Below are 14,829 nucleotides of genomic sequence, written 5' to 3' on the forward strand. Positions count from 1 at the left end.
TGTACAAACTCAAGTCACGGCCATCCTCGCTTCCTTAGTACAAAAATTAACCTCAAAGCAGGGGCCATAGCATTAGCACTCCCCTAGCATGCCATCATGTGTGACAAGGGACACGTGTCACCGTCAGGTCCACGGACACATCTGGGGAACTGCCACAACACCACTTAGCACTTCCACACTTCACGCTTTCATCGTGCCCCTGATGGAAAGTCCCTGTCACCAGGCTCCCTTCAGCCGCTTCCGAGCTCCCGCAGAGACCTTCTCACCACGAGGCTCGCCCAGTGATACTAGGAGCTGTGTTCTCCTCTGGGCTTGGGGGTAGCGTCTGGCTTTTATGTTTGACGCAGAGAGTAGGAAGATTATACTGCCCAAAAGCCCCAGGCTTCTGCCACTGTCCTCAAAACTGCGAGGGACTCCATCGCAGCATTGCAGGGCTACAGGCAAGGATTCGATAGTGCTGACAGGGCCATGCCTAGCTCTGCTAGGTGCTCTGAGCAGCACATCAGCAACTTACCCACAGTAGTGTTGTTCTCTTGATACACAGGCCTCAGCAGCTGTAAGACATAACCCAAAGGACACAGTCACCTTAAGTAGGTTTGAGGTAAACTTTACAACAACCGACCACAAATTTTAGCACGCCAAACCCAGCAAAGCCAAAGCAGAGAGGTGAAAATCATTTTGGCCCTACTGCCACAGAAGATGAGAGCAATGACTTGCAAACACTTCCCATATCCTTACCCCTTGAATGAGCCCTGAGAGGAGGCAGCAGGGCATTCACCCCAGCCCTACAGTCCTAGTGGTAAACGTTTTGCGAAATTAGTGAGAGCTCCAGCAAGGGACACAAGTCTGACTTGTAAAAATGGCAGGTGCTCTAGCAAAGATTTAGAGATGGTGCTCAGTGAGGCTGAACCACAGGCCAAGAGAGGATCCAGCCAGCACAGCCAACAGCCACATGCAGTACCTTGAGCATGGGGCTGGGAAGCAGCCCTACCTGGCTCCCCGGGTTCAAAGGCGCTAAGATGATGTAGTTCTGGTCTGCAGCGGAGGGGACCCGGGACAGGGGTGGCATGGTGTTCTGGCTCCGCTTGCCAATCTCCGTGTACCTCTCCCAGCCGTTCAGCACCAGCCCATCGCTCCCATCATACAGTATGTGGCAGCTCCGGCGCTGCTCAGGCCGTGGAGGCATGGTGCTGTTCTTTTCCCGCTTGTTGGGTGGCGACTGGAGGTCGTAGGCAGACTTGCAGGATGATCTGCGGATCATGCCTTCGTGTCCGGACTTGACCTGTGGAACGAGCCTCCAGACCAGTAGTATGATCTCAGTGGGACAGTTCCTGAAAGAGATGGCATGGGGCAAGTCAGAGCTGGAGCAGGAGGGAGTCAGGCACCCCATATCATTCGGACAGCCATGAGCCCTGCAGTCCTTCCTCCCTCTAATGCCTCCACCCCTGCCCTGCCCTCCCCAGCCCCTGCATCCTTTCTCCTTCCACCCTAGAGAGTCCTTTCCCAGTCTCCTGCATCCCTCAAAGCCTTCCCCTTCCTGTAGCCACTCAAAGCTCCTGCTCCCCTGCCCTGGGCTCCCTCAAACTGTCGCTCCCAGAGCCCTGCACTGATGTTTTGGGTGGACACTCACCGGATTTCATGTGCCAGCTCCACACACTTCCAGTGCTCCACAGGCTGCTCGTTCAGCTGCAGCACCGTGTCCAGCTGCTGCAGACCAGCCTTTTCTGCTGGGCCACCTATGGGGAGAAGGGACAAATGCCAGTCACCTGCTGGACAGAGAGCTGAGAGTATGAGGGGGAGGAGAAGCCCTGGGGCTAGTGGACACGCAAACAGCACAGCTTCACAGCTTGCACCACTCACTCCTCCAAACCCAATCTGTTTCCCCTAACATCCACACCCGAAAATGAAGCGGGGCTAGCTGAGCCCGGCGCTTCACCTTCCAACATGCACACACAAAGTCAGCAATGCTCTCTCAGAGCTATTGCACGAACTTCTCCTGCTTCCTGGTTTGCAGTGGGGTGCACCAGGGTACAACAGAGACACCAAATCCACCCCGCAGGTCCACACCAAGACGATCCTGGCAACCGAGGGCTCCCGTGATCCTCCTCCCCTCTGTGCCTGACACCCACTCCATATGCCTTCCATAGGTCTCCCAACCAGCTGGACAGCTCTCAGGCTGGAGAGGGAAGAGAACAAAATCTCTGCAATTTACTGCTCACACTGCCAAAACAGGGACACAGCACTAACTCAGTGGCCTCTGACCTCATCAGAGGCAACACAGAATTCCTTAAGTGAAGTTTCTTGGATGTAGCCAGAGCCCTGCAAGGCATGGGAGCTTCTGAATCACAACATGCTCTGGGAAGCAAAAAAGAGGCAGAGTCATTCGTTCAAATCAAGAGAGATAAAAATGATCCAATCTCTTACCTGAGTCCACTGCCTGCACACGGACTGGGGAGTCGCAGCAGATCGTGAAGCCAAATCCATCACTTCCTCGAGGGATCGTAATCTGAAGAGACACACCGGAGTCACCCTGTTAAGTGGGAAAGCAGCCACTGCTTGTGATCAGCAAGCATCCCCCCGTTCACCCACACAGTGCCCCACAGCCTTCAGAAATGCACACACAGCATTTCTAGAAGTGGTTGCAGGGCCCAAAGGAACCGTCACGGTGAACACTGTCACCCTGTGAAGACCAGGGACAATGGGTCTCTCCCCTGCTGCAGCCAAAGCGGGGGTGGAAAGGGTGCTAAAAAGCAATGCAAAATCGAGCTGAGAATCAACAGAGAGGAATGCCACAAAACGAGTGTTAATTGAGCATACACAAGCCTCCACTCACAACTCTTCAAGCATACGGAAAGGTCTGATAAGTCATTAGAAAGGAAAACCCGGCAGTCTGGCTCTGACGCTGATTTCTGACATGGCTCCTCTAAGCAAGTTACTGGAACATTTCGTTTCCAGTTGGGTAATACAGGAATAGCAGCACTTCTCTGCTCCAGAGGAAGCTGCGAGGATCAGCACGCTCCTGTCTGCAAGGCATCTGTGCTGGAGCGGGCTCTGTGTGCATCACCCCATTAGCCAGGGTGAGTATGTTTTCTCTCACTGAGTTTGGAGAGGATGGATGCTGTGTTGATTTAGGCTCATTTCTCCTCCTAATTCAAGAAGCATTGAGCTTATTAATAAAAGTATATTTATTTTTCTGATGTTGGCTTCCAGCTGCAGCTCAGCATGACAATTCCTGTAAATACCTGATTATCCCCCAAGATATTTGTCAAGATCTTTGTTTTACTGACAGAGAAAAGAAAAGAAAAAATCCAACATCTGACCTGTATTATTTTGAGAACAAACAGTCAGAGAGAAGACAAGAAAGTCGGCAGAAGCTGCCAAAGATGTGAACTCATTCCTCGCTCCTTTACCACGGGAGGGCAAACACAGTGAGCTTTCATTTCTCTGCACCTCGTCCCTGCTTGATTGCTCAGCATAAACTCAGGCTTCAAAAGAGAAACTGTCTTTCCCTGGCAGGATCAAAAAGTAGGTCTAGTCCCACCACGCTAAGTATTTTTCTCTCTAGAGTTTGTTGGATCCTCAAACAGGGAGGAGGCTGCTTGTGGCTCTGCACCTTCAGACCAACCTCACATTTCAAATACAAAGCACAGGGGATCCAAGTCCTGCAGAAGTCCACCGCCAGCGCTTCAGGAGCCAGCCCAGCACCTCTCCCACCACGGAGATTCCACAGCCGCTTCCCAGCGCAAAGCTTCCCCTGCACCGAGAGGCCTCTGAGTGCTTCTCCCTGAGCTGGCTGGCTCTCGTCCATCCCCAATGGCGACACCTTCCCTGTGCCACCAAACAGCAGCTTCTCACCGCTGGTTGTTCACTTTCCTCAGCTCCCACCACTATGGCCATTACAGGGAGTTGAACGTCCGTTCTTGCCGCTGTGCACAGAACTAAGAAATATGAGCACCTCACATAGGCTGGAAGGTGGGTGGCAAGACAGTGAGAGACCCCAGCACCGTTGAGGCTCACTGTACCCATAACTTTGTCAAAAAGTGTAGAAGAATCGTCAAATAGAGAACTGAGGAAGTCTAGGACACAAATCACAGTCACTTGTCATTAATACAAAGCAGAGCAGCATTCCTGCATGAGACAGTCACTATAGCCCTGACAAGAAGTGGGCATTTTTAGTTAAGCTGGTTCTTTGTGCAATTCCCAATATACACTGTCCTCACCACAGCTTTAGCATGATGTGAAAGATAAGCACAGGAGTGCCGAGAAAAGCTGACCATAAACTGGGAGTCCCAATCCAGACCATGTGGGGAAAACTACATTCAAAGGCACAGGAGACCGGGACCTGCACAAGCAAAACCAGCACCCGGCAATCACACACCAAGCGGGTCCAGGAGAACTTGCACCAGTTTTTACAGAGCACAGCAATCTGCTTCTCATAAAGCAAGTCATCGTTGCCTGTAACCAGCTTCAAGCAACACTCGATTCCCAAATACATTTAAAACAATTTTGAAAAGAGATAGCAGCAGCCTGGCACAGGCTTAGCTGCCTGCTGTGCCTGCCTCTCCTCTGGTGAGTGGGAAATTGAGACAACACCTCGCAGCTTAGTGCTTTCATCGTCAGCACGCTACCCTCAAGTTACACAGTGAATGCTCCCCCTCCACCCCCGTTTCCACACTGCAGCAACAGGCAGAGATCAGCTAGAGACACCTCTCTGAAGATGCTTTCCTTATATTCCCAATATTATCATTTAACAATGACAGCAAATCAACAGCCTAGAAACAGCACACCCAGAGCCCAGGAACGATAAGAAAGCCCAGGAATGGTAAGAAAGCCCACAAACACTCGTAAACTCAGCCAAGACTTGCAGCAATGTGCACACACATGCTGGCACACGGATTTTTTTTCCACAGGAGATACAGACCTGTCTGTATCTCCTCTCCGAGCACACCTTGCAGAGTCCATTGAAGCGGTTCATGGCTGGAAGAACCTAAACTCGCCGTTAGCCCATGAAAATCCAGTCTCCTGAAGCAGCCGTAATCCCGATCTCCTTGTATCACATGAGTGTGGAACAAACCACAGTCAAACTGGCATGACCGCCCATGGGAACCCAGCTCCAGAGAAGAATGGCAGGAAGCCACCTTTCACCTCCCCAGCCCCTGTCTGTGCTGTATGCCGCTTTACGATAAGCCAGAGGGCTTCCTGAAATCCCTAACTGACAAGGAAGAGAGAGAGTTTTATATTAAAATTCCTGTCAACTATTTAGTATTCCCTAGTCCCTGCTCTGTTGATGTGGCTTTTGTTCCTGCGGCATTCTTCAGCCGCACGGAGCACTTTGTTATTGCAATGTTCTCACAAACACTTTGAGGATGTTTAAGCAGCGTTTCACAGGCACCGGCTGTGCGAGCTTCACTTCATTAAAAAGACAGCTTGCACTCGTTACACTCATGAAGTATAAGAGAGATCTTTTTGGGTTAAAAAAAAAAAAAGAAAAAAAGAAAAAGTGGAGTTTGTTTTTGAAAGCACAGACCCAGAGGATACGCACGTCCCGATGCTCTGCACTCACAGAGGGGGAAGCAGAGAGGTCAATTGAATTGCACCCATGGTGTAATTTTGGAATTAAAGACAAAGGGAAACTCTTAACCCAGCCAGCAGCAGGGTACAAAGCAGGACTCAGCGAGTCTGCACCGTGCAGCCCCGACAGTCAGCGCTGCGGCACAACCCCTTGGAGGAGGGGTCGCAACGGAGAAGAAAGCACCTTCCACGCTCCTACATGGGGATGGAAAAGTGAGAAAAGGCTCAAGGGAACCCAAATCCTAGGCTGCCTTGTGTGGCAGCCGGGGTGGCAGGGCCAGGGGAGGCTGGGGAGGGAGCACGGGGAGCCCCAGCGCCCCAGCGGACCCGGAAGCGTGGCGGGGCCGTCCAAGGTGCTGCCCAGGGCTGCTCCCGGTGCATTGTCCCAGCCCGCTGCACCGCCAGGCTGGAGCTGGAAGGAGGATCGGTCTTCCTTCCCAGCCACCATCTTTCAAGTCAGTGGCGACTGCTGGAGAGGAAGGGAGGAGAGAGGCGCTGGCTTTGTTTGTCTTGCTCAGTCCTACGCTTTAAAACAAATAACTGAAAATGCAGCTGAGGGAAGCAGCAAAGCGGAATTCGGCATAGATAAATCACAGGGCCGGCTGAGCCCCATTTCCGATGCAAACCATGTGTTTGTTTTCCCATTTCCCATCCTTGCCTTTCCTATAAATCATGGAGGCTCCACCATGGGCCTTTCCCTTCCCAGAGCAAATGGCCCTGAAAGGAGGCGGGGAGCAGACACACCCATCCACGGAGACACGGAGCCCGCCACGGACTGATGCTGTGCAGCAGGCAGCCGGCCAGCCCTGGCCCCTTCGCTCCCAGTCGATGGCCGGTGCTTTGTCTCTGTGGCAACATACTCGAGAAACAGGAGGTTCCTGTATGGCAATGGGGAGCGAGTGTGAGGTTACTACCCACACCGCTCACCTCCACCAACTGGTGCTCGATCAGGATAACTCATTGCCTATAAAAGCCGAGTGTCGATGGGCAGATTGACACAGCTTCCACTTCAGCATCACCCTCACTGATACTCTGTCCCTCGGCTCGTTTGAAACCCCCTCCATGCAAGTTCTCCTGCCAGCCAGCTCTCGACCCCCACATCTTCAGACCCCTGGTGTGTCATAGCTCTGTCATACCAACCTTCAGCTGCTTCATGGCCGCAGCATCCTGGCTTTCCTGTGCTGCACTCTGACTTCCCAGCATTGGCTCTACACAGAAAAAAAAAAAAAAGAAAAAAAAAGGAAAGGTCACATCAGCCCAACAGCACACATCTCCTGACAATCCCTTTCCTTCCACACTGCATCTACACACTACATATAAGATCTCTACATGTCATGGGCACATCTCCTCCAGGCTGGAGCAGACCTGAATGGCAGCAGCTGTGGGGTGGTTGCACATCTGGGACATGCACCACTGTCCCACCCTGCTTTGTGCCAGCCTGCCCCCCTCCACACACCCTGGGAGCACAGCCAGACCAAGGCAGGAGAAAAAGCTCCCCACCATCCTGCACAGGCCCCAGGAGCCAAACAGAATCCAACCACGGGATTCAGCCCTAAGTCTGAGGGGCAAGAATCATCACGATGAAAGGCCAAGCAAGAGGCAGAGACGTGGCTGCAATGTCGGGGTCCTCACAGAGCCCCAGACAGCCTCAGACAAGCAGCAGCAAGGGTTGAAGGGGAGAGCTCGGTGCCTGCACAGAGCCTGCTGAACCGGCCAGGATCCCCCTCACACCGGTCTTCTGGCATCCCGGCGCCCACTGGGCATCACAGGGCTGAGAAGTGCTCATGGGGGCACAGGGTGCCATGGGGCTGGGGGCTGCTCCATGCCAGCACAGGGACAGACCCAAGGCTGACTCCTCTTCCACACCTTGCCAACACTCCCGGGGACACCCCAGTGGGGAGACGCACCTCTGCTCTGCTTCAGCCGCCGCGTGGCCACCTTCAAGTGCTTGGTCCTGCCCAGGTCCTCCCCAAGGAGGTAGTACCAGCCACTGATCTCCTGGGTGGGAGGAAAGAAGCTGTCGATGCAGGGGCAGGTAGGCACCCCCATTGAACTCAGCCTGGTTGTCCAGAGCCCCAGAAGGGTCCCATTGCAGGACCTGCCCCAGGCCAGCACACAGAGGCTGCCCAGATTTGTTCACACACAGAGGCACAACCCAGAGTCCTTCTCTTAAGATATAGCAACAGCTAAAATTCCATCCCCCTTGCAAGGAGGGGCCAAGCATCACTCAAGTACCAAGCTCCTAGGTTTTTAGAGGGAGAGGAGGTGCAGGAGAACAGTCACCAGTAAAACTGCCCATATTGTGTTTGCAGCAGCCAGCAGCCTTGCGGGGAGCACATGGCTCCAGCCTTATCGCTAGAGGAGGATGCTCAAACCAGCCTTCAGCAGTGCTGGAGCTCCTTGGTGAGGCTCCCTTTGCCCCTGTCCCATGCCCATGTGGCCAGGGCAGCCAAGAGGACAGAGCTGACCTTGGCAAGCCCTCATTTCCAGTGCACTGCTGCTGTCTCCCATTGCTCCCTGGGCAGCCAGCAGAAGCTGGGGGGATCAGCCATCCTGGACCAAGTCCAGGAGTCATACAGGGTTACAGGAACCAGGCTCCCACAGGCCAGAGGAAGGAGCCCCTTTTAAAATGAGTGTTTTAAATCCACAATGAGGAAACGGAGGGAAGGGCGGGACATCCAGCAGCATCATGCAGCACCCAGAAGACAGGGCCAGCTCATCTTAACCCCCACTGAGGTCCCAGGAGGATCACATGCCCCCAGCATCCTCCTCCCATCCCTGTGAGAGTAGGGTGCTGTGCGTGGGTGCTATACACACGAACACTCCAGCCTCTCTGTACACATGACACTGTGAAACTCACTGCCCAAATCCAAGAAGGAAGGGAGATCTCTGGGGAGGCCACCTATGACCAGAGCAGAGACTCCTCCTGGGGAGGGCTGCAGTTTAGGGCTGCATCTTCACTGTTATCAAAAAGCCGCATTTCACTTGTCCAAATTTCAGAGGCAGCCATGCTCAAGCTACCTCTTGCCCTTTTCTCAGGTCACTGCCATAAATAGCTCCTTTTTAACCTCTTGCTAGGGAGTAAATTTCCACATCTCAGGCAATGTATTAACACTTTCACAAAAGCCTTCCAGCTTGCTGAGATATTCTGATGTACAGAAGAGATGACCAGGGTTGTCCAGGGATGAAATCCGTAACCACTGCCAGCTAGGACGAAACATTTCCATGTTTCAGTGGGTCGGCGGGAGTCATTTGCAGCAGTAGCCTTGCAGGCTTCTTTAGGAAGGCAGACCCAGCTGGTGTGAAAGCTGTATTACCAAGCAGCAGCCAGGCTGGGGCAGCAGTACTGTGACCAAATCCACAGCAGTGGGGACGTGGATTCTGGCGCAGAGACAGCCCGGCAGCACCGCTGCCTCCAGGAACAGCCCAAGACCCCTGCATTTGCCCTCTGCCCCCCACCACCTTGGCTGGTGGCGCCCTGGCTGCTGAGCGCAGGGAATCCGGCAGGTTCCTCGGAGGAGCAGCGTGTCCCCACCGTCGCACCCACTCGGCCACCGCCCGGTGTCAGATGTGACACATGCCAGGCTGAGCAAGGCTGGCCCCATCTCCTGTCCCCACGCAGTCCTGCTGCGAGCAGGGCAGGCAGCACGCACTGGGGCCACCTCTCTGCATCCCCAATTGCTGCTACTCTCTGTGTCCTTGAAGAAGGGAGTGACAGTCCCCTGTCCTAGGATCCCTCCTCTTAACAGCTTCCCCGACCCTGCCGCCAGCAATCACACCGACATCAGTCTCACAGTGGCGATCCGTACTGGGAACAGGACCAGGGAACTCCTCAGGCACCTTCAAAGCATCTTTGTCCCACGGTGGGAGAAGCCTGCTCCTGCCCCAAGGGAGCACTACATCCACCCACCGACCTCAGAGAGTCAGGCCCCAGTCCCATGATCTGTGCTCCGGCACGGAGGTACCTTGTCCAGGGTTAGGAGGGACTTCACACCAAAGCTCATGCAGCCGATCAGTTCACTCTGTCTGCAGGAGAGCAGGAAACCATCAGTACACCCTTGTTGAAAACTCCCTGAGCGCCAGCTCCCCACACACACCCCTTTGCAGGGACCCCGCAAACATCCCTGCCCATGTCGGGAGGCAGGCGGTGCCCAGGCTGTGCCTCCCTCTCCACGCTTTGAGCAAACACGGTGTAACCACACGGCTCAGCTGCAGCAGAGGCAAGGAGGAGCTGGGCTGAAGCATCCTCGTCACCTCCAACCTACCTGATGCTGGTAGGAGCTTGGCCGAGGAGGCAGATGCAACTTGCCTGAGCAGGCAGCGCAGCCTGCGAGGTGCCAGACCCCTTGTTGCTGGGCTTTCCTCCTCGCTGCATTGCCCCCAGAGGTAGGGAAGGTCCCCAGCCCAGAGCCACTTTAACCAGCAGTGCAGACGTTGAGTGGCTGCAGGAGCTTTAAATGCTGGTGTGGCTGATGTCTACCAAGCAGCAGTAGCAATGGCGAGAAGAGAGCGGCAAGGGCAGGATTTCCTCTCCACCAGCCTGCACACGGCGTGGTGCTCACCAGCACCGGCTGCCCACGAGAACGACCCTGGGCAGGATGCCCCACCAGCAGGTCCCAGCCCCCCTGCTCAGGTCCCCCCACTTCACTAACCCGCAGCCCTGACGTCAGGGCCAGCCCTCGAGGCCTGGGGCGCTGGAGGAGCTCGCGTGGGGTGGCCAGAGCAGATGGCAGACTCATCGCCACTCCAGCCCTGTTTGAAAGAGATCGTGTGGCAGGCTGGCAGCCCTTTACCTGGAATTTCTCTCTCGGTTCCAGACTGTGACCAGGAGACGTTTCTGCTCATGCTCCTCTTGCACTAGGCTGTAACAAGAAGAGGGGACAGCCTGTGAGCACTGACCTTCCCCAGGAGCACTCAGCAAGAGCTGCCCTCGCAGCCAGAGAACCTTCGCCCTCCTCAGAGCCTGGTCTTCTCCTCCTTTCTCTGCACAGAGCACTGCAGCATCAGCCCAAATGGCAACCTCCTCCAGCAAGCCACTGTTGCACTAATTCACTTGTTCCTAACAGAGAACTGCAAAGGGATGTGACCTCTCCTGGGCAGGCACTGGGGACACCACTCCGGTGGTTTAAGGGGAAAAATAATCTTTCAGAAAGACACACATCCAACAACAAAGGGTAAATGCAAGGAACAAGCACACTTCATGCTCTGAAATAACCACCCTATGCCAAATTAAATGCTGCATGGGGACAAAGGTCTGACACAGACTGGTTAGCAGGCAATGACAAGCTCTACTGAAACACCGAGCCATACAGCTCCTTTGCCATGCAGAGACATGCTGTAGCTATAGGAAATCCTTTTACCTTCCTCATTCATACCGATGCCCATACTATCGCAGGCGTAAGGTCTAGGAAATGGAGTATGTTTGTCCAACTCCTGCCCAGCAAGAAAGTCCAACCGTGCGGGAGCACCGCTGCCATGCTGTGCGCTGACAGCTTGGTGAGCCTCCGCAGAGCTCTGCCCAACAGTTCAAGCATTTCAGCTATAAAAAACAGCAGAATAATGTCTGTCACTCCTCATCACAGCAGCCGACCTGCTCATGCGTGATGCGTGTTTATTATAGATCATAACGCAAAAGCAAACACGGGCTCTTGGCTTTGAGGGTACCCCAGGACAGCAGCCACGTGGGTCCCCCACTGCTCAGTGCGAACACGGTGCTGACAGATGGGTCAGAGCTACCCTCTGCCCTGTCATACTCACAAAAGAAAGTGCTCGTGGAAGACGGGATTTTTGCTGTCAGGCACAGTCTTCGTCTTTTGCCTGCACTTCCAGTCAGCATCCGGCACAATCGACATCTTTACAGAGGAAAACAAGCAGCGTGTTAGCACTCTCAAAGCAAGCACTGGCACACAGCTGCCAGCTCTGCCGCTGCAGTGGCAGGGGACTGGCACGGCCACTTTTATGGATGGCTAAGCCTCAAAGACCTAGCCAAGCCTGTGCTAACGGGTGGTTTAGCTCACTTTACTCTATGCATGTCAAGTAATTGCATTACAAAACTCCTCGGGGCAGGGCTGGGGGGGGGGGAGGGGGAAGGAAAAGAGCAGGAAAAATCACAGACTGATGTACACAAATGTTGCTGGCTGGTTTCTGACTTGCAGCCCCCTTGCAGGGGAGATGCTTCCTGTACTGTGCAACACCGTGGTGGGAGCAGCCTGCCAAGGCGACCTCCAGGAGAGCCCGGAGCCACAGTGTGCTGGCAAAACACTTATCCCCACCAGTCCTTGGGCACCCAGTGGGATGCTCTTGCAATGAATGGTTGACACAGCCCTTAGCAGGGTCCTGGCCTCCACTTTTCTGGCTCCATGCACGCCCCATGCCCACAGAACCCATGAGCCCTCCAGTGCTGGGCAAGACACGAGCCACCTCCTTGCACGCTGTGGACGCTCAGCCAGCACAGGACGGAGGAGGAAAAGGAAGGGACAGGCAGCCCAGAGCACACTTGGAGAAGACAATCACAAAATCCCAAGAAAACACAAAGCTCCCCAAACAAAGCCCCAGGAAAACCCACCTTCACGTAGGAGTCGCATGTCCGGTACTCCTTTCCCATCAGACCTTTTGCTTCCATGACTGGAAAGGAAATGAAACAGTCATGTCCCAGAGCAGTGGGGGGAGCTGCAGCCCTCTGCTCCATGGGGTGCTCCCTCCTCGTGGGGCCAAACCCACCTCCTATCCCTACAGTACCCTGCGCACATCCCCCCAGCAGCCTGGTCTCACTGGGCACCCACAAACAGGTGAAGGGTTTTATTGTATTTTTTTCTTTAATATACCCACACTACAAATACAAACGTCTGTGGGTGAGGGCGGCAGCAGATGCAGTTGAGCCTCTGGATGGCAAATTGCATTTAATCTGCCTGACTTCACACAGCTCTGGGCTCCCTGCCCCGGAGCCAAATGTATCATCAAGTTAAATATCAACGGCCGCATCCTGATGGCAGCCCCGGCAGCAGGGACTCAGCATTGCACTGCTGCCAACAGCCGGGAACCCTGCACTTCCCGTCCATGTGGCTGGAGGCAATAGATGTGGAGCAGAGTCTGGATAGCCCAGGACTGGCTAAGCTCCCTCCTAACAAGCCCGGCATGGCAGCAGTGACTTTGCTTTTGTCAGAGATAGATATATGCTCCTAACGAACATGGTCAGCCCGACAGACACCCCAGTGCACAAGGGGAAAGGGGTTCTGCAAGACCCTCTTGCAAGGTTCATCCAGGACAGGCTGCACCGAGAGCTTCCCCCTCCAGCCAGACCTGCTTTGGGTTTAAAGATGTTGGGATGGAGAATGAAAAAGTAAGATGGATGCCCCCACATCATCCAGCCTCCTCCTGCCCACACCAAGTACCCTGAGCATCCATCATGTGCAGTGGACTCTCGGGTTCCAGACCTTGAGCCTCCTTTGACTCTTTGCTGGACCATTTCCCTCTTCCCAGACCCCCTCCTGGAGACGCCATTGGAATGAGACAGTGACTCACAGCCAGCTCACACTGGGGCTGCTCCAGATGGAGAGATTGGGGTAAAGCCTGTGCCAGACCCTCAGAACCACACACAGCTTGGAGGGAAGGAAAAAAGCAACTACCCAACACATTTTCCTACTGTTGTTTCTTTACAAAGCTTTCCTATACAGCCAGAAAAGGGCAGCAAGAGCTCGTGGCTGCCAAGTGGAGGAGAACAGGGGCCGCGTGTGGCCCTGCTGGTCCCCACAGCCCCACCAGGCTCAGGCCATCCTCCGCCCCCATTTCATTACAGCCAGGCAGGGGTGAGGCTGGGCTGTAAGGTGGGATGTTGCTCAAGAGAAACTCTTTTCTATCCCTCCTGCCCTTCCCCACAGGTCTCTGGGATGGGGGTGCTTTCCCCACCGAAGGACAGCCAACCCCAAGAGCACTGGGAGTCCCAGGGCCCTGTTTTCCTTTCACCCTGCAAAGTCCAAATCCAGGGCAGCAAGGAGCCTGTTCACAGGGAGGGAATTTTTACTGTGACAATTTCAAACTTTTGACTCTTTCCTTGATTCTTTAACCACTTACCATGAAGCCCTGACAAGCAGCCGGTAGAAAGACCTCTGTGACAGGAGACCAGACCATCCTTCACTGCAGGAGCCACCCTATGGGGCCCCCCAAGTGTCTCCAGATAGGTTTTTCCTAAAGAAAAGAGCTAGCTCTGACACTCTCATTGGCCTTTCTAATGAATACCATTAAAGCTGCAAGGCCACAGTTCCCTAGGACCTGCCCTATGGCTGTGACGGACACAGTTTCCCAGATGATGCATCGCTCTCCTGCGCTGGTACACAGCAGTGGTGGCCAAGTCTGAGTCCACAAAGAAAGCAAAGCATCTCTTGTGCCCAGTGGGACATGCCATGCCTTGAGGGACAGCAACCCCAGCCTGGACCAGGTGAAATATTTTTGCTGAAGGAATATTGCTGGTGTTAAAAAAATACAGCATTTGGAGGTAACTGAACCAATCCTGGCAAACCTGGCAAACAGTTTTGGCCAACGTAAAAGACATTTCAGAAGAGACAAAGCACTTCAGATTTTCTTTTCCAAATTACATCTGCCTTTTTTGTCTTCACATGGAGTTAAAATACCAAGTGGAGGCAAAACACACCATGGTCCCACGGAAATTTCGGTTTGGCCTCTAAATCAAAGAGCCCCCAGTCATATTGCTCTGCCACAGAGCTGATCTTGACAGCTTCCACGAAGCTCCGAAGAGCTTGAAGAAAGGGCATAGAAGTGCTGTCTCCATCACTAGCCCACCATGGCTCTGGGGCCACCTTGCATACGCTCCAGGGAGATACTCACTGTGCAGCACCAGGATCCGGCCCTGCACCTCGATGGACAGCTTCAGCTGGCCTAGAGGGAAGGAGAGGAGAGACGGTGAAGGGGGCAGGGCTCACCCACTGCCCCTGGCACTCAGCAGCACAGGGACCCCACAGCCCTTGCATGGGGCCTAATCCATCCTGCTTCCCCACCCCTGGGCACGGGGGTATCACTCAGGGGGTCAAGGGGAAAGAGGTGGGAGGAAACATCTTCTGTTACCAAGAAAGTCACAGAATTATAGAATCGTGTAGACTGGAAAAGACCTTTAAGATCATGGAGTCCAACCATTAACCCAGAATTGCCAAGCCCACCACTAAACCCTGTCCCTAAGCACCACACCTACACGTCTTCTAAATACCTCCAGGGATGGTGACTCCACCACTCCCCTGGGCAGCCTGT

At 54.1% G+C, this 14,829-nt stretch overlaps 1 protein-coding gene across 3 annotated transcripts in view; it reads right to left on the bottom strand.

Moving 5' to 3' along the window:
- The window catches only part of RGS3 (regulator of G protein signaling 3), an 87,805-nt gene that overhangs the window by 58,014 nt on the left and 14,962 nt on the right, over positions 1-14,829 (bottom strand). Inside the window, exons 3-13 of one of the 3 annotated variants that reach the window (XM_086475849.1) lie at positions 14,413-14,463; positions 12,137-12,195; positions 11,329-11,423; positions 10,365-10,433; positions 9,537-9,597; positions 7,479-7,569; positions 6,712-6,779; positions 2,425-2,506; positions 1,631-1,736; positions 992-1,331; positions 515-554 (exon numbers count right to left, since the gene is read on the bottom strand). In XM_086475849.1, coding sequence (XP_086331975.1) covers positions 515-554; positions 992-1,331; positions 1,631-1,736; positions 2,425-2,506; positions 6,712-6,779; positions 7,479-7,569; positions 9,537-9,597; positions 10,365-10,433; positions 11,329-11,423; positions 12,137-12,195; positions 14,413-14,463 — 1,062 coding nt within the window. Of the gene's footprint in view, positions 1-514; positions 555-991; positions 1,332-1,630; positions 1,737-2,424; positions 2,531-4,921; positions 4,976-6,711; positions 6,780-7,478; positions 7,570-9,536; positions 9,598-10,364; positions 10,434-11,328; positions 11,424-12,136; positions 12,196-14,412; positions 14,464-14,829 lie in introns of those variants that run through there. The other 2 variants (XM_086475850.1, XM_086475851.1) reach the window with 2 other exon arrangements.

Source organism: Leptosomus discolor, chromosome 19 (genome assembly GCF_034619465.1).
Source record: "Leptosomus discolor isolate bLepDis1 chromosome 19, bLepDis1.hap2, whole genome shotgun sequence".
Lineage (NCBI taxonomy): Eukaryota > Metazoa > Chordata > Aves > Leptosomiformes > Leptosomidae > Leptosomus > Leptosomus discolor.